The sequence below is a fragment of the Miscanthus floridulus genome, chromosome 16, assembly GCF_019320115.1.
Source record: "Miscanthus floridulus cultivar M001 chromosome 16, ASM1932011v1, whole genome shotgun sequence".
Lineage (NCBI taxonomy): Eukaryota > Viridiplantae > Streptophyta > Magnoliopsida > Poales > Poaceae > Miscanthus > Miscanthus floridulus.
Genome location: NC_089595.1, coordinates 22587676 through 22609973, shown reverse-complemented (window position 1 = coordinate 22609973; position 22298 = coordinate 22587676). Strand labels below are relative to the sequence as shown.

The 22298-nt window shown below is 45.5% G+C and overlaps 1 protein-coding gene across 1 annotated transcript; it reads left to right on the top strand.

The window, feature by feature from the left end:
• The first annotated feature begins 12188 nt into the window (after window positions 1-12188).
• LOC136512997 (transcription factor WRKY5-like) lies at window positions 12189-17412 on the top strand. Its single transcript, XM_066506999.1, has 6 exons — window positions 12189-12559; window positions 12753-12842; window positions 12988-13134; window positions 14980-15276; window positions 15437-15550; window positions 16537-17412. The coding sequence occupies exons 1-6, from the start codon at window positions 12326-12328 to the stop codon at window positions 17257-17259; spliced, it is 1605 nt and encodes a 534-aa protein (XP_066363096.1). The 5' UTR covers window positions 12189-12325; the 3' UTR covers window positions 17260-17412.
• The last annotated feature ends 4886 nt before the right edge of the window (window positions 17413-22298 follow it).

The following is a 22298-nucleotide window of genomic DNA, read 5'->3' as shown; positions in this document are numbered from 1 at the left end:
CTTTCAGGTTTTCGAAAGTTTGCTTTAAGTCTTCGATTAGTGTATCCGGGTTCTTTGTCTTTACCACTACATCATCCACATATGCTTCTATGTTTTCGCTGATCTGATCACCAAGGCATGTTTGGATAGCTCTTTGGTAAGTTGCACCAGCATTTTTGAGTCCAAATGACATGGTTTTGTAGCAGTAGGCACCGAATGGAGTGATAAAAGATGTCTTGCTCTGGTCTTGTTCCTTTAATGCAATCTAGTGATATCCTGAATAGCAATCAAGGAAGGATAATAGGGTAGATCTTGCTGTTGAATCAACTATCTAATCAATGCGTGGTAGTCTGAACGGGTCTTTCGGGCAGTGTTTGTTGAGATCTGTGTAGTCGACACACATGCACCACTCATCCGTATTCTTTTTCTGTACCAGAACTGGGTTTGCTAGCCAATCCGGATAGAGGATTTCTCTGATGAATCCGGCTGCCATTAGTTTCATAATTTCCTTTTTAATTGCTGCCTTCTTGTCGGGAGAGAATCGTCGTAGTCGTTGCTTCACAGGCTTGGAGCCTTCATTGACATCAATTCTGTGCTTAGCCAACCCTCTTGGGACACCTGGCATGTCAGCTGGCTTCCAAGCAAAGATATCTTTGTTGTCCCAAAGAAAGTTGGTGAGCGTGAGTTCCTATTTTGTCGAGAGGTGGGCGCTAATGGTTGCTATTTTGGAGGGATCGCCAGTGTCTAGGTCGATTTGCTTAACGTCGGCTTTTTTTGGTGGTGCGAGGATGCTGGGCTTTTTAGCCGGTATCTCTAATTCTTCTTGGCTTATTTCTACGGCAATAGTGGCTATTTCTTTTCTACCATTGCCGGCCTGTGCTTTTGCTGCAATTTGGATTGCCTGAACATCATAGTCAAATGAACGCTTCAGATCACTCCGAAGAGAAAGAACACCGTTAGGCCCGAGGATCGCATGTTATGATGAATCAAAGTCCGCGACTTCAAACTTGATGAACTCTGTACGGTAGTTCAAGGGAGTCCCAAAAGTAACCGGTAGAGTGATTTGTCCAAGTGGCATTGCTGCCTTGCCGGTTACTATGCCATAAAAGGCGTGCTTGTTGGTGTGATCATCCTGGCGAGTTGTAGTCCCATCTTCCTTAGAGTTTCTAAAAAAATGATGTTGAGTCCGGCTCCTCCGTCGATTAGTACTTTCATAACAGTCATACCGGTAATGGTTGGATCTAGAACCAGTGGGTAATGGTCTGCGTTTCCTATGCTGGTCCATTGGTCTTCTCTTGAAAATTGGATTGGATACTCTGACCAATTGAGATATCTTGGTGTAGCAGGTTCTGCTGCCATGATGGTTCGTAACGCTAGCTTTTCTTGATGTTTGCTTCTGAAATCTGGAACCCTGGCAAAGATTACTGCCACTGTCCCCCTGGATTTTTGGAATCCCTTGTCTTCATGGTTGTCTTCTTTTTTCTAATTTTCTTCTTTATTGTTGAAAGGTCCTTGTTTGGTTTTGGTAATTGAGTGACAACTTAGGTGGACTAATTATGTTTATGTGAGATACACAGGTGATTAGTCCATAGGTACATGTGTGTGAGAAACATATGCCATGGAGGTGAAAATGGCTTGGAGATGTTGCAAAGCTCACACATATGATGGTGAAGGAGCTTAAATGCATATGAGACATGACATTGAGTCATGTGATCAAGGTGAAGAAGATCAAGACAAGACTTGGCTTGATGGACCGGTTGCAAGCGTGAAGGGCAAGTTGAAGGCTTTGGAGTGATGGACTGCGTGGCGGTGAAGCTTGAGCAAGACTTGGCGTCGATGGACGATGGCAACGGTGAAGAGCAAGTAGAGTCAAGATCGATGAACCAATATGATCATGTGATGATATGAAGTGGATCATATCATTGTTGATCATGTTGGTGCATGTGTTGCATCAACATTGAAGGAGATGGAATGGAATGCGCAAGGCAAAGGTATAACCTAGGGCATTTCATTTCACCGGTCATAGGAGTGTAGAGAAGTTTATGACCGGGGTTAGGATAGATGGCCGTACTATCAAGAGGGGCAAACTTGTTTGCATATCGGTCATTTAGTGCCACTCGAGTGATCTAACTTTGCATTGTCGCTAGGATCGAGTGGCATGGCAAGTTGAGTGGCTAACATCCTTTGGGAAATGATTGTGAAAATGCTAACACACATACACATGGTGGTGTATACTTGGTGGTGTTGGCACATTTACAAAGGAGGTGGTGTTTGCAGGGGTGAGATGGGTTTGGGTCCCTCTCTCCCTCCCGCCGAGCTTGCGAGGCAAGATTCGGCGCTTTCGGGAAAATGGAATACCTATTTTCTATTGCGCCGGATGCAAATTCTTGGTGGTTAGCACATTGGAGCAAGGGTGAAGAAGTTAGAAGTGAAAATGAGTTGGTCGTGAAGACGCTGGCGTCGGTCAACTGACCGGACGCTGGGTCTGAAAGCACCGGACGCTGGCTGGCTGCGTCCGGTCAGGCTGACATACGGTGACGCAGTAGCTGGAGTGTGACCGAACGCTAGCTATGTCCGATCACGTTCGACCGGACGCGTCCGGTCATGCTCGAGAGCTTACTAGAAACGACCGGACGCTGGGGGTTCAGCGTTCGGTCAGCTGAAGCTGCTGCGTCCGGTCAAGTCAGCGACCATTGGAACCGGGACACGTGGCTGTCTACGGGCGACCAGACACTAAGGTCCAGCGTCCGGTCAACACGACCGGAGCATCCGGTCGGCCCGACCGTTGCCCAGTGAAGGGGTAATAGCTAGTTTAGCCCTTGGGGCTATAAATAGAAGTGGCCTTCGACCATGGCTGGGGTGGAGCACCAAAGGGGACTTAGTGTCCATGCTTGTGAGTGCTTGGGAGCCCTCCATCACACACATACTTGATAGTGATCATTCGATTGTGTGAGTGAGCGATTCTAGTGCGATTGCATCGTGAGGTTGCATCGAGTGGCACTAGGTGATCGAGTTGCAAGCCGGTGGTGCTTGTTACTCTTGGAGGTTGCCACCTCCTAGACGGCTTGGTGGTGGTCTCCGTCGAAGCGCGCAAGAAGCTTGTGCGGCGCTCCGGAGAAGTGCTTGTGAGGGGCATTGTGCTCGCCCCACGGGAGCCGCGAAGAGCAACTCTAGTAAAGCGTGTCATTGAGCTACCCTCACTCAAGGGGTAGGTTCTTGTGGCGCCCAACGTGTGGGCTTAGCGGGTGATGCTAATTAGCCGCCGAACCACCAAGTGAGCGGTCGACACAATGGGGACTAGCGTGTTGGCAAACACATGAACCTCAGGAGAAAAATCATCATGTCAACTTTGTTCTTCCCGTTGGTTTGCATCCCCATTACATAAGCTTGCCATTACTTTTATACATATTAAGCTTGTGTAGTTGCTCTTGTAATTAGATAGCTTGTGTAGCTTGCTAATTACCTTCTTGCTTGTGTAGCATAGAAGTAGCTCCCTTGCGTGGCTAATTTGGTTTTAGTAACCTTGTTAGTCACATTGCTTAGTTTGTGTAGCTAAGTATTTGTGCTCTCTAATTAGGCATTGGTTGCCTTGTTATTGAGCATTGCTAGTGAGCTTAGTTAGCTTTGTGCTTTTGCTTACTAGCATGTGTAGGAGCTCCCTTGTCGCTTAAAGCACTAGTGGCATAGGTTTGTATAACCTTGCTCCTAGAATTATTTAGGAGAGCTCTAGCTAGCCCGGCACCTTTGTTGTATAATTGTTATCTTTGTAAGGTGCTAGTGAACATATATAGTGGGGTGTAGTCTTGGCTAGACCGTTAGTTTAAATTCCGCATTTATATCGGTTAGCCGACGCAATTAAGTTTTAGAAAAGACTATTCACCCCCCCTCTAGTCGCCATCTCGACCCTTCAATTGTTCCCCTTACTATCTTTTCTAGTGTATCTTTCATTGAAGGTGTAGCAATTTTTGATGGTGTGCTTTCCATTGGGGGGCAAGGGGCAACGTATGTTTTCAATGTCGTCATATCTTCTGGGTTTTGAAAACTTCTTTGATTTGTCCACCATTGCTACTGTGTTGTCTAGACCGCGCTTTCTCTCCTGATGTCTGTTGTTTCGAGGATTTTGCCTGTCTTGGTTGTCTCTGTTGTTTCTATCTGGGAATCTTTCTCGTGTCTTTTCCTCTGTAGTAATCATCTTTTTTGCTGTTCATCTGAATTCTTCATTGTTTCTTGGATTTTCTTTGCAAAAGTCTTGAAATTGCCACCTAGCCATGATTTCGTGGGAGAAAGCTTCGATTACTTCTCGTTGTGTGATGTCATGTACTTGAGCTCATAGTTCGCCGAATCATCGATAGTAATTTTTGAGACTTTCACCTCCTTTCTGCTTGAGTCCTTTTAACTCTGCGTGGGTGATTGGGTGTGTAATAATACCTGCGAAATTTTCATAGAAAGCTTTTTGCAAGTCCTCCCAATTTCTGATTGATCCTGGATTCAATTTGTCAAACCATTGAAGTGGCATGGTTTCTAGGGCCATGGGAAAGAACAAGGTCTTGATGTCATCGTCTCCTCTAGCCAATTCAATTGATTGCGAGTAAATCCTGAGCCACTGTTTTGGTTCGGTCTTGCCATCATACTTGGAGTGGTTGGACGGCTTGAACTTGTGAGGTAGTCGTATTGAAGCAAGTCTATTTGCAAAATAGGGGAATCTATCGTGCATTCTGGTTTCTGTGTATTCTAATTCAGCGTCCCCTTCTTGCCAACTGTTGTCTTGGTGAGAGTAGTTTTGCGTAGCTGACCATGTGGGTTGCTTCTGGCTTTTCTTGTTTGTTTGACCCGGTCGTTTTGACTATGATTCCTTCTACTTTCTCTGTTGTGACTTCCACTCGGTCCAAGTCTTTCGAAAGTGGACTTCCTTTGATTTTGATCTTCCTGTTCATGAGATGTTGACCTGTCTAGTAGTCTTGAGCGGGCCCTTCCGTCGTGCGTCCTTAGGACTATTGATCGGAGGAAGTCCCAGAGCTATTCTTGTTTTTCATTGGGATGTGAAGTTGCTCTGAGTTCTTCTAGTGCTTCTCGGATCTTATCGTAGGGTGTATTCACTGCTCATCCTTCTTTGACCTCTCGCTCTGATTTTCTTCTATTATACTCAGCTAGGTCTGACTCATATTTGATCCAAGTGTCCTTTCGCTGCTTAGCACGACGTTGACATCCTTGTTTCAATTTGTTCTTTCTCTCTCTAGCTTACCTCTGACTCTCAGTCTCACCATCGTGCCCCTAGATAAATGGTGATATGTTGGATTTGGATTCATCTGAAGATCTAACGTCGGGTGCTTCTGGGGGGATTAATGGTGATCGAGGATGGTGAATCATGAATACTTCTCTAGCATGAGTTGTTCTATCATCGTCGTTGATTTTCGTACTGCCAGAGCTGTTGATAACTTCAGTAGAGGTTTCAAAGTCACAGATCGAGTCTCCTTCTTGGTAGGGTAGAGTTGTTGTTGTCGTATCATCGACTAGTTGGGTGCTGTCATCTTCAGGAACAGAACCTGGTCAATGGACGATGCATTCTTGAGATGTTATAGTTAAGACGAGACCTTCCTAGGCTCCCTTCAACGGCATTCTAAGCACGGGATAGGTGGATCCTTCGGGCCATGTCTGATAAGATGTTGCCATGTTGTGGAGTCCGAATGGAAGAGGACCCAACTTCTTTGAAGTACTCCGAGTGTACTCCGAGTAGTATTCTTGATAGGTTGACATCGTGTTCCAGAGCTTTGTCGGAAAATAACTCAGTTTTTTGAAAGAACTCGGATAAGACTCTGTCTCGAAAGCAGAACCTGAGTTTGAATCAGATGTGTGAAGTCACGAAATCCAAGTTGGATTGGACATCACGAGCTGCGCAAATCATCTGGCAAGCTGATCTGTCATTGTCGTCGAAATGAAAAAGTCCTAATGATGATCTGAATCTTCAAGAAGACGGCCTTGGAGCTTGCCATCATCACCTACCTCGTAGATCCATGAATCAAAGATGAAGATTGATCCCTTTGAGAAGATCATGTTGTCGAGGTCCATCAAGCTCTTGGGTGCAAAGTCACCGAAAGCCCCTACCTGGCGCGCTAGCTGTCGATGTTTGACCACCGATAGCCTGCCACGAGGGTCCCTAGGGCAGTTTGTTCGGGCTTCAGCGTATGCGAAACTCGATGGTAAACACAGGAGACAGTCGATTTATCCTAGTTCGGACCCTCTATCTTTGATCGAGTAATAGCCCTACGTCCAGTCAGCGTTAGCCTTTGCATTGGATTGATTGTCAAGTGTTGTGTTCTACAATTGTTCTCTTAAACCCCCGATCCAAGGAGCCCTGTCCTCCTTTAAATAGTCAGGAGGCCAGAGTCCTAATCGGTTTACAATGAGAGTTCCTCGTAGGATTACAGAGTAATACTACTACCAAGATTACAGGGAAAGAATCCTAGTTAGACTAGTTCTCCCTTCTGTGCGGAGTATCTCGTGGGTCCCACACCGACACCGAGAGCCTAGGGTTCTCAGTAGCTGGAGGTCGCAGGCGGCCATGCACCATCGAGTCTCAGTGGCTCAAGGTCGGAGTAGGCCAGACGCCTATAGATCCCAACCACTCAAAGTCCAAGGAGGTTGGTCATGTTAATATCGGTGTAGTTTGTAGTATTATTATTAGCTACATGCAAATTATTAAGCATAAGACATCCTTGGCTGAAGGTGATCATCTCTCCATGGTTTTATTTTAAGTAGCTTCAAACATATATATGATGTGTGCCAATATTACAACTTACAAATGGAAATGAGAATTTTTTTTTCTTATGTGATCCATAACATTCTGTCATAGGGCTAAGGTTTAGGCATGCACTTACCAGAAAACAAAAATTTTGTGTGGGTCAAAAACCAATAAGAAAACTAGCAAAACTGCACTAGGAAAGTTTTAATTGCCTAATGGGCATAAAGTGACAATGAAATTTAGTTTTATTTCTTGGTGTTGATCACTAATGAAGATATTCATGTTGGTGTTTCCTGGCCATCGTTTCTACAAACCTAGGGTATTATTAAGTTTTTTAATCAATTACTTTCATGGGCAACTGCTACTAAAGAACCTTTTCCTTGGGGTTTTGGTTTTCTCATATAACTAATCTTGAGAATTGAGTTTTTTATATGATGTGTAGGCTAGGTTTAACTAAGACGCCGTTCCCTTGATGAAAGGGGAGAGTATGCCTTCTCCTTCACCATTGTCACCTCCTCCACTAGATCCAAGCCACCACCACTGTCGTCGAATCTGTGAAAGGGGGAGAGGGTGATAGAGATTGAGATAGGAGAGGGAATGATGACGAAGGTATCACCGTGCCTACGAATCCTAAGAGCCGAGGTCAAAGCGGCTCGCCTTGGTGGCCCTATGCATGACCCGGTTGTGCCCTATGCACAAACATTGACATCATGAGCATCATTAGCATTTTTATTTTTAACTCAGTTTTTGAAAACTTGCGTACAAAATTCTACATTTACTGGGCTCTATTATGCGACAAGGAGACCCCGGTCAACGAAACCCCTGATATGGAAGTTGAGCAACCAACCCTAGAGAACCAAGGCAGGCTCCTAAGCACCCCTACTCTTTGCAATTGCATAATATGACTAATGTTAAGTAATGCATGCTATGTTACTATATTACCTATCTCACCTAATTGAGCTTCATACCTTGTTATTGATCCTGATGCATGTCTAGCTTGTACCTTGATTGTTTACTTTCATTTATCGTATAATGCATGCTAGTTTGCTTAGATGGTAGAAATTGAGAAGGTGATGGGTTTCTCACCTCTCGCGTATGTAGGACTTGTTTGCCCACTAAGCAACTTGAGATGGAGAAAAGTCTAAAACTTGGCCAACGTGATAAGAATTGAAGCAAGGGTCGGCGAGGGATTGGACCATGGCAAGATGGGAGATGTCTTGGGTGGTGTAGCTAGCTCGCTGGACCAATTAAGGACAACCTGAGATGCCTAGGGTGTTATTAGGTTTTCTAGGCCATTACTTTCATAGGCAACCACTAAAAAGGAACAATTTCCTTAGGATTATGATTTTCTCGAGAAATGAGCTCTTTTAGATGATGTATAGGCTAGGTTTCACTAAACCGTCATCCCCTCAATGGAGGGGAGAGTATGCATCCTCCTTCAACGTTGTCGCCTTCTCCATTAGATCCAAGCCATGCCCCCACCGTCGGATCTATGAAAAGCGGGAGAGGGATTGATGACAAAGGTATCACGTTGCCTATGAATCCTAATGGCAGAGGTTGAAGGAGGCCACTTGGTGGCAGGTCACAGTGGCCTGAGGTCAGAGTATATTGAGTGCCTAGGTTTCCCGGTACTCAGAGATTAGAGGTAGCCACGTGCCATCGAATCCAGGTGGCTTGAGGTCGGAGGAGGGCCGCAAGGGGCCAGGGTTTAGGCACTTACTAGAAACAAAAACTTTTTTTGAGACTCGGAAACAAAAACTTTGTGTGGGTCAAAAACCAATAATAAAGTTAGTAAGACTGCACATGGAAAGTTTTTATTGCCTAATGGGTAGAGGGGGGTAAAGAAATTTAGTTTATTTCTTGGTGCTGGTTGCTAATAATGAAGATTTTTTTATGGATTTTCTTGGTGGCCGTCATTTCTCAGAACCTACACTACTATTCATGTGTTTTTAGGCCATACCTTTTACAGGCATCCACTACAAAAGAACCTTTCCTTAGGGTTTTGATTTTCTCATATAATTGACATCAACAATTATTTTTTCTTTTCAGATGATGTGTAGGCTAGGTTTTGCCCTTTTAAAAGTGCGTGGACCTGGAAGAAATTTTTGCTATAATTTTTTTAGAGAAGCCCTAGTCTAGTAGCATGCACATAGAAGAAAATGCTATAAATTCCTGACTATTTTCCTATCACCCGTATCAATGCATTTGAGCTTGTCCGAGTAATTATCTTGAAAGAAGATCATCAATCTTTCTTACATCATATAACCTAGCCCCATCTTGATTATCATAGTTTTTATGCAACACTAAATTTATTGAAAGTTCTAAACTATTGTTAAGAGTTAAGATTAAGATATGCTGCATATAATAATTTGGCATTCCTCCAATAGTACAAGGGTTGGCTCATTCGTATATACTCCATATGGATAGAAAGGGAAATATCCATGTAATGGGTAGCAGACAACTAAGGGCATGTTTGGATATAAGAGCTAATTGCTAGCTAATTAAAAATTAGTTAAAATTTCTCTAGTGCATCCAAACAGGAGAGCTAATAGGTGGGCTAATTTTTTAGCCAAGTATTCAACTACTGGTTAGCCAAGTAGCTAGACAACCATAGCTAAATTAAGCTAATTTTTAGCCCAGCTAGTAATTAGTTATGTGTATCCAAATAGGCCCTAAGTAACATCGATATATGGATAAATTTTCAATGTGCGAGCAGTGGCGGATCCAGGATGAGATCAAGGAGGGGGCTAAGTAATGGACATGTTGATTGATAATGAAGATTTAATGATGATTTATGCTTGATGCTACAGTAATTTAACAAGGAATTAAGGCTCCCAGGGGGGGCTGCAGCCCCCCCCCCCCCCCCCCCCCCCCCCCCCCCCCCTGGATCCGCCAATGTGTGCGAGGATGGAGAATGTACAAGCTACCGTTCATTCGTTGATCTCAGGCATTTACATATGCTTATATTATCGACCACGCCACGACAGCATTTGAGTAGCTTGTAGGAATAAGCTATCTCTCCAGCAGATTTTTCATATTATAAGTCACAGTTGAAAACGTCCTTGCTCTTAGATAATGCACATTGTCAACTAGCTGATGGTGGCCATTGACCAGCTAGTTAATCAAGCCAGCCCCAATGGCCGGCTATCGTCTCACATCTCCGATCCCTTATTGTTTCTTTCTCAAATTCTCCACAAATTTGCTATGGCTAGATAATACATAATATGGACACATGATGACTGAAAATATGCGTGTGACTATATAAGTCCACCTCTGTTTTGTCTTGCAAGCATAAGTTTGAACTACCTACAATTTTCTCCGAACCCAGTACAGCTCATATACACGCATGCATATGCGCACATCTTACTCAAGATTGACGAACGAAGTTACCACAAACGTCTCACTATTAACGAGCACGTTACCTACCATGGAAAGAGTAGTGACATTAAATCCTAGAATGAGTACAAGAAAATGTCAAAACTCGTGTTAAGTCAAGAACTTGAACTCAGATAGATGGGTCATTCCATAATAAACCTAACCAACTGAACTACTCTTATAGTTTGCTAAAAAAATACATACAAGTTGCATGTTGTTTACAAGCCATTGATATTTTCTTGCGAGCACATGGACATAGAGTCAACAAAATCAGCGCTTGGGTTTTTCTTTCATTTCCCAAAATGAGTTTCCAAAATTAATGTAGTAGATAATGCGGCAGATAGATAGATAGCCACTGCTTGGGTTTTTCTTTCATTTCCCAAAATTAGCCGGTGTATATTGTGGGTTAGTGACGACACAACCATAAACCCCTAATTTTGTATGAGCTTTCACACTAAAATCTTCAAAACTTTTATTCAAGAATTTGCATATCAAACTAGATATTTGATTATTTGTTTCGACAAACAAACATGTTTCAGGCACTACTCCATGTATTGAATCTAGACCATAGACATGAGTTTTTTGTTTTAAAAAAATGAACTGGGCATGAGATGTTTTATAAAGAGAAAATGCTTTGTTTGTTATTGGCATAAACCTAAATCCCCTATCCGCCACCTAGAAAACACAATTTACACATATATGCCATCAGTGCTAAACTATAATTCTTTCCATGCATGCAAGATCATTGCCTCAGTGAGCATCCACTGTTAGGGAACATTCCATATACATACCAGTATTTCCTCAAACTGCAGAGGTAGTCCATGACGAGCGAAATAGGGGGCCTCGACAAGGAAGGGGGTGGCCACACTTGATTTCTGGTCGAGGAAGGGGCAGTGCGGGCTAATGGGTGCCTCAGTTACGTGGGTTGCTCTGCGGGTTGGCAGATTAGGATGTGCCATTGTGAGCTACAACTATTATTCGATTTGTTGGCTGGTTGCACTCATCACTACTACAAACAACTACTATAGGGGCGGCTAGGAAGCTTCTATAGCCACCTCTAATTTTCCACCTTTGTATAGGCGATTCTCCAAATACATTTCTAGAGACAGCTCGATTCAGATTGAGCCGCCCTTACACCAAAAAAAAAAAAACTGGTTGTTAAAAATCAATTCTGTAGTAGTGTGTGCTACTACTTGGCTACGGTTGCGATAGTTGTTGTGGAGGATAAGCCCACTGAACACTCTTTAACAAATACCCTCTATTTCTCTCATCAAACTTGCAACATGGGTTCTAAGATTCCAGACTCGATATAATTTACATCCTTTGTGCTCAATTGGTGGCATAAAAGAGATCAGATAAATTTGTGTCCAGATGAAAGAAACGAACAAAACAGGTTACTTTGACATGTTTATTAGTCAAGATGATCAGAACATGCATGGTGAACAATTAAGCGTGCAAAAAAGATTAAAAATTTTGGGCAGTGTTGAGAGGATATTAGCTAGTCTTTTAGGTGGGAACAAATATTTTAGCACATGATATATAAAAAAAGTTCCCTATTACAAAAAAAAAGATGAGCCCACAATGGATATTACAACAGAGCACAACATACATATATACTCTTATTTTTCTTAAAAAAGACATATATATACTCTTAATAGGTGTGTTTTTTAGGTTCCGTATCATTTGTTGGAGGAAAAACCTGTTCCATACTTCCATTTGGCCACAGAACAAATATTATTGTAAATGAACCCAACTGATAATAATAAAAATAATAACTTTAATAATAAAAAAATAATGAGAGAGATGTTATGGTTCGTGGCCACTCCCCAAGTCGCAAAACGCAGCATCCGTTGACTCAGTTGACCCGGCCCACGCGCAGCGACACGTGGGCAGGGCGGCGTCCCCTCCGGTCCAGCCTCAGCCAGCTCTCACGCTGACGCCACGCGGGCTGGCCCACCCAGTTCGTCCCCGTGCCATTGGTCCAACTCCTCCAGCCGTCTCGTTCCCATGGACAAGTCCAAAGTCCAAGTCTTTCCGTTTCACGTTTCCGGCTTCTTCACTGTACTCTGTAGTAGTAGCTTGCATAGTTGGACATCTCTCTCTCTCTCCTCTCCTTTTTCTCTCTCTCTATTCTCTAGCTAGTACGGCACTGCAGGTCGTCACGAGCTGTATATAGCCGTCTCTTCCTCACCATTACCTGGGTTGATACCTCTCGCTCCAACCCGACCATCCATGGACTTGGTGCCGAAGCAGCAGCAGAGCAAGGCGAAGCAAGAGGAGGAGAAGGAAGAGGAGATGATGATGGTCTTGGCGGAGCACGGGGACCGGCCGGCTTTCGGTCACGGCGGCAGCGGCGGGCGTAGGAGCGAGATCAAGGAGGTGGACTTCTTCTCCGCCGCCTGCGGTGCTGCCGCTCGGCGCAGGACCGACGGCGAGGACGGTGGCTGCGATAATACCACGGTCAACGTAAGTCTCCCCGTCGAGATCGCGATCGAGCTTGAGATTATTGATTATATATTGATGTCTGTGCTTGCAATTAATAAGACAGCCATTAGATCAACGATGCGTACTTACATGTATATACATGAGCCTTGCTTGTTTCTGCTGCTGTTGTGCCTGTACGTTCTTTGATTCGTATACATGTTTCCTGTCATCGCAGACTGCACTAGACCTGCTGACCAGGGCGGCGGTGGCGACGCCAGCAGCAGTCGACGGCGGCGAGGGCACGGCGAGTGGTCGTGATAAAGAGGTACTAGTAAGCTTCTTCGTCTGATCTTGTTCGTTCTTCTTCTTCCACATCAGAATTTGTATTGATCTTGGTCGTAGCACGGTCCATGCACACTCATGGTGACTGATCCGATCCCCTCTTACACATATATGTGGTGGAGTAACAGGTGGATGTGGCGGCGGCGGCGGTGGAGGAGGAGCTCCGGCAGGCCGGCGAGGAGAACCGGCGGCTGCGGCGGATGCTGGAGGAGCTCACCCGCAGCTACAGCGCGCTCTACCATCAGCTCATTCAAGCCCAGCAGCAGCAGCAACAGGTATGGTAAACCTAAACTAGCTAATTGGGTGGCTTGATTCGTGTTCAAGACTTAAGTTCAAAGTTTGTTGAAAAGAAATGGCTACGCGTCTTAATTGGAGCCTACCTAGTCAACGTTGTACTTGTCTTGTTATCAAAAAGATATGACCCTGTTTGCTTATGCTAAAATTTAATTTATGCTGATGCTTATGCTAAAACGTTGGGAGAGAAAAACACTATTCTATGATTGAAAAGTAGCTTAAGCCAACAGGAACTCCTACCTAGTCAACGTTGTACTTGTCGTCTTGTTATCAAAAAGATCTCCCGAATATCTCTGTGTTACTATTATATATAATCATCAAAGAAAAAAAAAGTACTCCTACCTCGTGAATGGAGCAGCCAGCAAAGCGATACTAATGATACTTTATTCACTTCACATTCACACAAATTTTAAATCGATCGTTCCTACAAACCCGCACATATATATATATATATATATATATATATATATATATATATATATATATATATATATATATATATATATATATATATATGCTAATTATTAATTGCAATCTGTGACACCCTACCTAACTATTTGACTCATATTTTCCGTTCTGGATCCATTTGATTCCTCAAATTAGGTCTTGTTCTAATATATATTCAACCAATAACTTCATATATGTGTCTAACCAAGAATAAATTTCATATATAGCGATGTACACCAATTAATGATCGATGAAATTGTAGAAATTATGCATTGTAAAAGCATTTCCTTAAAGTTGCATGCATGCCCAGCATTTCCAATCATACGTGAACAAACAACTAAGGATAGCTCTAACAATCGACTTTTAAGCTAGCTTTAAATATTTTTTTATATTTTAATAGAAGAGAAAGAAAAGCTCTCGCTCTTGATTAAGAGCTAAGCTCTTGCACACATTTGAAGATTATGTGAGAGTGTTAAGTGGGGCTATCCATGTTATAAGCTACTCCTATGTGCTAAAAGTTAGCACTATTACTATTGCGAGTGTCCTAATGCCGCTAATTTCTCTACGGTGGTTCAGATGGGCACCTCATTTAGTTTCCGTCACCACTAGCTATAGTGTTTACCGTATTGAATTTAAATGCAAGCTGCTTTTCTGTTGACATTCTTCAAGCATTAACATCCCGAGAAAAATTTGGACACCTAATGTTTAGGTGGCTAATCAAATCTATGTCAATCGCCCATGCATTTGCATTGATAATTTGGATTGGAGAGAGGTGTCTCCATCCATGTGTGCACCCCCACAGGCCGACTACATATACACAAGTACTGTAGCACAACAAACGACGTGTCTGTGCGTTGTAACAAAACTTAATGTCTTGGAGTGTCATACTCCGTACACCATCACTAAACGTGAGTTGTTCTGACTCGTATATATGACCACGGATCTTAAGTTTAGGTCACATATACATGACATGGACAGCGCGATGGTATTTTAGGATGAAAAAAAAAGACGGATGGAAAAATCACTTTGCTCTTTAATATATTATTAGGTATAAGTATAGATATAGAAGATAAAATAGATACATATATAGTTGTATATGTAGATCTCGCCATCGAAAGCAGCTTGGCCGTGCAAACAGAAACTAAGCTTTGACAGCAAAGCCTCACTTACTAACGGTGGTTAGCATGCATGTTCATTCATGTCAATGTTACATTGGGAGACATTACACTGCCCCCATGCATGCATTTCCGATCACGGTAGTCGGTAGGTGCTTTCATACGCACCATTTTCTTACTCCTATAACTAACTCGATCAAGCAATTAATGAGCACGACTAGTTCATGGCAAGTGATACAATGGTCGTTGGATCGATCGATGCAGGCCAGCGCAGCGAACCCGATGCTACCGGCGGCAACGACGACGGGAGTGCAGTTCATGGACCCCGGCCGCGTGTCTCCGGCAATAGCAGGAGCGGCGGCCCCGCCAGCGTTCAGCGCTGACAGAGCGGATTCAGACGGTGGCAGCGGAGGAAGCGGCGGTCAAGCGGATCAAAACGATGGGATGAGGACGCCTGAGCGCAGCGAGAACGCCGACCGGGCGGCGACGGCGACGGCGCCGGCGGAGGCGCCTTTGCGGAGGGCAAGGGTGTCCGTGCGCGCACGGTCCGAGGCCCCAATGGTATGTAAGAATGCAGATACAGATTTATGCTGCTGCTGTCAGCAAATAGCTAGAATACATATGTGTGGATTCAAAAGAACAAAATCCACATGTTTGTGCTGGTTTGTTTCCTCAAATTTTTAACGAATCTTTGTTTGGGGATATGTGTACATATGTGTAGATCAACGATGGATGCCCATGGAGGAAGTATGGGCAGAAGATGGCCAAGGGTAACCCATGCCCCAGATCTTACTACCGCTGCACAATGGCCACGGGATGCCCAGTCAGGAAGCAGGTATATATTACGTACACTAACAATCTATTATCTATGCATATTACGGTTGCTATTTCGTAAATACTCGCTCCGTTCTAAATTGTAAGTTTTTTTTTTAGCTTTTATAGATACATAACCTTTCTTATGCGTCTAGATATACATTTTACCTAGATACTTAAAACGAAAGCGACTTGCAATTTAAAACGAAGATAGAATTGTTACGGTACTGTGCATTCTTCTTCCGTTAGCTTATATTCAAGGACAGGTTTTTCCTAGCTATTGGTCAAGGAAATGCCAAACAAAAGGTTGCTGAGTGTACTTGATTTGAATACTAATACACTGCAACATGTATGTATAGCTAATAAACAAGCAAATGGTCGCATGGTGTATTATTATATGCCGTGGTCTGATACGTTGCGTGCTCCGCAGCACAATTCAAACACATGTAGTACTTTCTTTGCATTTCAATATTTGGATATACGTGTCAAATATGGCATTTAAAAACGCACACGCACCCAACAAACCAGCTGCAAGTACATTTTGAATATACCTTTGCATGCAACTCTGATGACATTATCCTATGATAGACGATGACATTTAAATGTGAACATACTATATGCTAAAGTTGCAGGTTCCACGCTTGCATACGTTATTGTTTCTCTCTCTCTCTCTCTCTCTCTCTCTCTCTCTCTCTCTCTCTCTCTAGCCTTACCTGTCCCCAAATGAACATTTACAAATAGAAGATCAAACTGTTTACAGATTGTGACATCTCACCAGACGGACGACCATCACTCTAAAATATTTTGCTCAAACTTGCTACGTGTTTGCCTTTAACAACTTTCATTAATAAAATGCCGCTACGTGTTTGGCTTTTACCTACGTACACATGCAGGCGTATTAGAGATGAGCTAGATGCCTGCATCTGCATCTGCATGCATGGGAGAAATGAGCATACGTCATCAGTAACTGATGGGCACACACGTGTGCGTGCATATATGTATGTGCAGGTGCAACGGTGCGCGGAGGACAAGGCGGTGCTGATCACCACGTACGAGGGCACGCACAACCACCAGCTGCCGGCGGCGGCGGCGGCGATGGCCAGGACGACCTCCGCCGCGGCGGCCATGCTCCTGTCGAGCCCGGCCGTCAGCCACGACGCGGGCACGCTCTTCGCCGGACACCACGTCGCGGCCCCGGCGCCGCTCTTCCAGTACCACCACCCCTACGCGTCCGCCATGGGCGGCGCCACGCTCTCCGCCTCCGCGCCGTTCCCGACCATCACCCTCGACCTCACGCACTCGCCGCCGCCGGCGTCGTCGGCGGCGGCCGCGGGTCTGCTCCAGCACTACCGTCAGCTGCCGTCCGTCCCTGCCATGCCGCCGTTCCCGATGTACGGCTTCCCTGCTGCCGCTGGGCACAGGCCGGCGGCGCCGCCACAGCCATCGGCGGCGACGCTGTTGGGTTTGGACGGCAGGAACCGGTCGGCGCTGGAGACCATGACCGCCGCCATCACCAGCGACCCCAACTTCACCACGGCCCTGGCGGCCGCCCTCTCGACGATCATGGCCGGAGGCGCTGAGCCACCAGCTCTCCGGAGCGGCGCCGCTGACGCCGCCGGAGATGGTGGTAACGGTAGCGGGGGCACTGACCCCGCCACGGTTCCGGCAGCCGGAGCACGTGAGACTGCATTGCATGCGCTTTTGCAAAGACTTAATGATAGCCGGCAATGACATTGCTGGAATCAAGCTTATGCACCAACACCTGTGCATACATCCATATACACATATCGGCTTTGTACACGTAATGTATACCACAGAGTCCTCTTATATACGTTGTAGGGTTGTAAATGGATTATAATTGAGGTTTTTAAAGAGGCAATTTAATTTTGGGACTTGCTAGCGTCCGGTCCAGGGAGCTAGCATCGGACGATGCCCGCGCAGTGAGCGAGCGAGCGCCCCAGCAGCTGGCCAGCGCCGCCCCGGACGTCGCCCGCACCGCCAGACCGCGCGAGGACCGCTCACGCCCCCTCCCGCTTCCCACGCACACCCCATGTGCAACACTCGATCTACTTTTAAAACATCCAGATGAAACACTTGCAACATATAAAAGAAGATAGATGGAACACTTGAAACATGTGTCTAAAACACTTGCAAAACACATAAAAACACTTTAAAACCATTGCAAACATACGCAACATCTAGATAAAACAGTTACAACATATGTGTGAAATATATGTAACATCCAGATAAGCACACTTGCAACATACATCTGAAAAACAGAAGAAACATTAGGAACATACGTGTACAACCATTGCAACATCCCGATCTATTTTTGCAACATCAATATAAAACACTTACAACATACCTCTGAAACACCTGAAACCATTGAAACCTACGTTTGCAAGCACAAACATCCCAGTCTGATCTCGTCCACATTGCTGGATGCCATCGTAGAGGGAGAAAGCGGACCGAGCGCGGTGGAGAGGGGGGAGGCCTACTGGTCGCCGCTCCTGGCACAAGCTATCACCGGAAAGGGACAGAAGTGATCGGGCGAGTGTGATGCAAAACAAAAGCCGCGCGACGGACGGTGAGCGCGGTGGAGAGGGAGGAAGGCGGGCATGGCACTCAGTCGCTGTGGAGAGGAAGGATGGTAGCCGTCTAGGCGTGATGGAGAGCGCTGCAGTAGAGCATGCCGTGGCAGTGTAGGCACGATGGCGTGGTCGCGATGCAGTGGTCGAGAGAAATGTGAGAGCAGAGATGTTTGTTTTTTTAACAAAACGTGGCACTACTGGATTCAGGTTCTTTGCCGAGTGCGGCACTCGGCAAAGAACACACGGCAAAAAATTGATCGGCAAAGCCCTCTTTACCGAGTGTCTTTTATCGGGCACTCGATAAAGCCTTTGCCGAGAGCCCCGGGGGCACTCGGCAAAGAAAAGCGACCGTCACGGCGCCGGCCCCGTTGACGGTCGCTTTGCCGAGTGCCAACCCTGCAGGCACTCGGCAAAGATTTTTTATTTTTTTAAAAAAAATTCTTTGTCGAGTGTCCTCTATCCGGCCCATGGTAAAGATGTTTTATTTTTTTTCTAAAAATTATTTGCCGAGTGCCCCCTGGCCGGCGCTCGGCAAAGCTTGAATTTTTTTTTTAAAAAAAAATCTTTGCCGAGTGCCCTCCGGCTGGCACTCGGCAAAGTTTGAATTTTTTTTTAAAAAAAATTCTTTGCCGAGTACCATGGTCATGGCACTCGGCAAAGCTGGAAAAATGATTTTCCGAGCGCCCATTTTTCCAGCTTTGCCGAGTGCTGTGACTATGGCACTCGGCAACAGGGTCCTTTGTCGAGTGCAACACTCGGCAAAGTGACCCAAAACGACAATTTTTAATTTTTTTTACATTCCATCATGACAAATAAATTCATAAAAACACATATCACATATATATCTCATCTATCACATATATATATATCTCATATATCCACACATCTATCCGTACATATCACATCCATCAAAATATATATCACATATATAATAATAAGTGCTCAAGTCTATCCAAATAAATCCGCAAGTCCATCAAAGTCCACAAGTGCATCACAAGTATATCACAAGTCCATCACCAAGTGAACAACAAATGAAAAAAATACAACGTGCACTCATCTTGGCCACTGCGACTGTGGTGAAGGCCCAGCTCCATCATTCAGAGGTGCATGAGGTGGATTATTCGAACCACCGTCAGATGAAGACTGCACAAAGGAGAAAAGATTGCATGTGAGACAAGATTATTTGGATAGCTAATCTAGGAAGGTAGAGGCCATACAAGCAAAGCACAAGCGGAAGTAAAAAACTTTTATACTCGCAGGAGTAGCTGCAGCTGCAGGACGCGGAGACGGAGGTAGAACCAACAGCCCAGCTAGCAGAGAGAAGCCCACATGTTGCCCAAGCCCTTGTAGGAACTCCGTAATGTCCGTCAGCCTCTGCGCCTGGGCCTACCGCTCGGCCTCCAGCTGGGCCGCCATCCTCTGTTGCCCGGCCTCCAGCTCCTAACGTTGCCTCATTTCTTGTTCCAGCTAAGCCTACAATATTTTACTCCAATGTTTCAGTAATACAAAGCTAATTAATTAAGGTGTGTAAAGATCAATGTATGACGAGTAATGTAACCATCAATTGCATCTACATGGTGTTCCTACTATATAATAGGTGAGGATAGGTCCTAATCTCACCCGCGGATGCGTAGATGAGGTTAGTTTCCATGCTCTACTCCTATCCGAGACAGAATTTCGGCAGCACCTCCCCGCTGTTCTCTAGATACACGTCCTGCCAAAGAAGAGTGCGTATCCAAAGAACAACAGAGAGATGATGCCGAAACTCTATCTCGGACCGGAGCAGACCATGGAAACTAACCCATCTACGCATCCGCGGGCTATCCAAAAAATATGGACAATCCGAAACAGATACGGCCATAGATATGCAAAGATCTGCATATCTCCAACCGTATCTCTTTCGAACAGGAGACGCCTAACTGGGTTACGCGATCTACGACCATGATACGGAAAGAGGGGTTATACCTAGGGTGGCGGCGGAGTTAGGCTAGCGAGGCCGTGGCGGGTCGGTGCAGTGGCGATGTGACGCGGTGCAGGCAGACCGGCACGGCGACGGGAACTCCGACTCGGCTTCGACGGGCTCTTCTCTACAAAATGGAACAAAATACTGTCATTTAAAAAAATCAGCACAACCTCCCCTGCACGGTGAGGTTTCCAAAACCTGCAAAAAACAACGGCACGATGGCCGACAAGGACATGTGTCTCAAGAGAAGCCATGTAGTTTGGATATCAATCCATGCAGAAGAATATATCCAAGTAGTACCACTACTTCTACTACTACTTCCACTATTGCTACACTACTACTACCACTAGTTCTACTACTACTACCACTATTGCTACTACTACTACCACTAGTTCTACTACTACTACTACCACTACTTCTTCTACTACTACCACTAGTTCTACTACTACTACCACTAGTTCTACTACTACTACTACCACTAGCACTACTACGACAACTAATACTACTACAACTATCACTACCACGACAACAACAAGAGAGAGGGCATACCTGACGGGCGCCGGGGGTAGGGGCAGGTGGCGTCGGGGTCGGGGTCAGGGTCGCCAGAGTCGAGAACGGGGTCGGGCATGGGCGACATCGGGGCGGGCGGTCCACGGGGCGCGACCGGGGGCAGGGCTAGCTCCTCCTCCTCCTCCTTGCCTCCTCCTCGCCTCCTCCCCCTCCTCCTCCTCCTCCCCTCCTCCACCCGCCGGCGTTGGCGTGCCGGCGTGGGTGAGCTGGCCACGCTCGGCCACACGTGGGCGCGGGGGCGGGGGCTGGCGTCGGCGCGCGGCGCGGGGAGGGGCTGCGATGCGCGGCGGCGGCGGCGGCCCGGTGGCTGGCGGGCGCGGCGCATGGGGAGGGGAGGGCGGTGCGGGGGCGGGCCGGCATTGGCAGGCGGCGGCGCGGGGCGACGTTGACCGGGAACGACGCGCGCGGGGGCTGTCTGTCTGTGTGGCTTGGACTGCCCGGCCGAATTCGCCTAAGTGCCCCCACCCGCCCCTTTGCCGAGCGCCGGATCAGGGAGGCACTCGGCAAAGGAGGCAACTTTGCCGAGTGCCCCGATCTGGTCGTCGGCATAGATTTTTTTTATTTTTTTTTAGAAATTTCCTCTTTGGCGAGTGCCTTCACAGGGGCACTCGACAATGGTATTTCAAAAATTATATAATTTTTTGAATTCCTCCCTTTGACGAGTGCCGAAGCTGTTAGGCACTCGGCAAAGACATTTCAAAAAAAATATTGAATCTTTGCCGAACGCCGTGTCAGGGGCACTCGGCAAAGTATTTTCCAAAAAAAAAATCTTTGTCGAGTGCCTAACAACAGGCACTCAGCAAAGAAGGACGTGGCCGAACACCGTTACGTGGGGCAGCCTATACCGAGTGCTGCGCTTTTGCCGAGAGCCTGGCACTCGGCAAAGAAGTCCTTTGCCGAGTGCCCTTTTTTGCCGAGTGTCCGGCACTCGGCAAAGAATTCTTTGCCGAGTGCGGCACTCCCTTCTTTGCCGAGTGCCCGATTTTTGACACTCGGCAAAACAGTTTGCACTCGGCAAAGGCCCTGTTTCCAGTAGTGTGAGATGGGTGCGACCGTGCGAATGATAGTGTTGGGCCGTTCGGGCGGCATCGAGGTGCACCAACGCAAGCGTCCGGACGAACAAACGCCCTACCCATAACATTTCCATTTAATTTTTCATACCTTCTGTACTTAGTTGGGGATCGGCACTCGCTACATGTTAAACAATCTATTTCTATTCTAGTATGCATAAGCATAATAATCTTACTATTATTAATTAGATATTCCAAATGAGACTCCGCACAATAACCCTCACGAGCCATACTAAATCTATAAAATATTATAATAATTAGAAATATCTAGTCTTTAATTTGGTTAACTCTAATCATCATCGTTGGTAACGAGAAAAAAGATAAATCATAGGAAATCGCACGATAATCAGAAACATTTAGGCTTTAATTTTGTACTCTAATCATCATAGATAATAATAGCCTTGGGATCTATTCTATTTTATAAGAAGTTACCCACCTCAACATTATGAAAACTACACAAGGTAACGCATAAATTTGTATCTAAATTACCTACATACTCCATCTAAAAGATAATTTAAGATAACCCCTAAAATTTGTAACTAAGTTACACCTTTGTCATTAGGAAAAATAATTAAA

Coding starts and splice junctions, on each gene's coding strand:
- LOC136512997 (XM_066506999.1), top strand. CDS start 12,326: ATGGACTTGGTGCCGAAGCAGCAGCAGAGCAAGGCGAAGCAAGAGGAG. Junction 12,843..12,987: donor CGAGTGGTCGTGATAAAGAG/GTACTAGTAAGC, acceptor GTGGAGTAACAG/GTGGATGTGGCGGCGGCGGC. Junction 15,277..15,436: donor CACGGTCCGAGGCCCCAATG/GTATGTAAGAAT, acceptor ACATATGTGTAG/ATCAACGATGGATGCCCATG.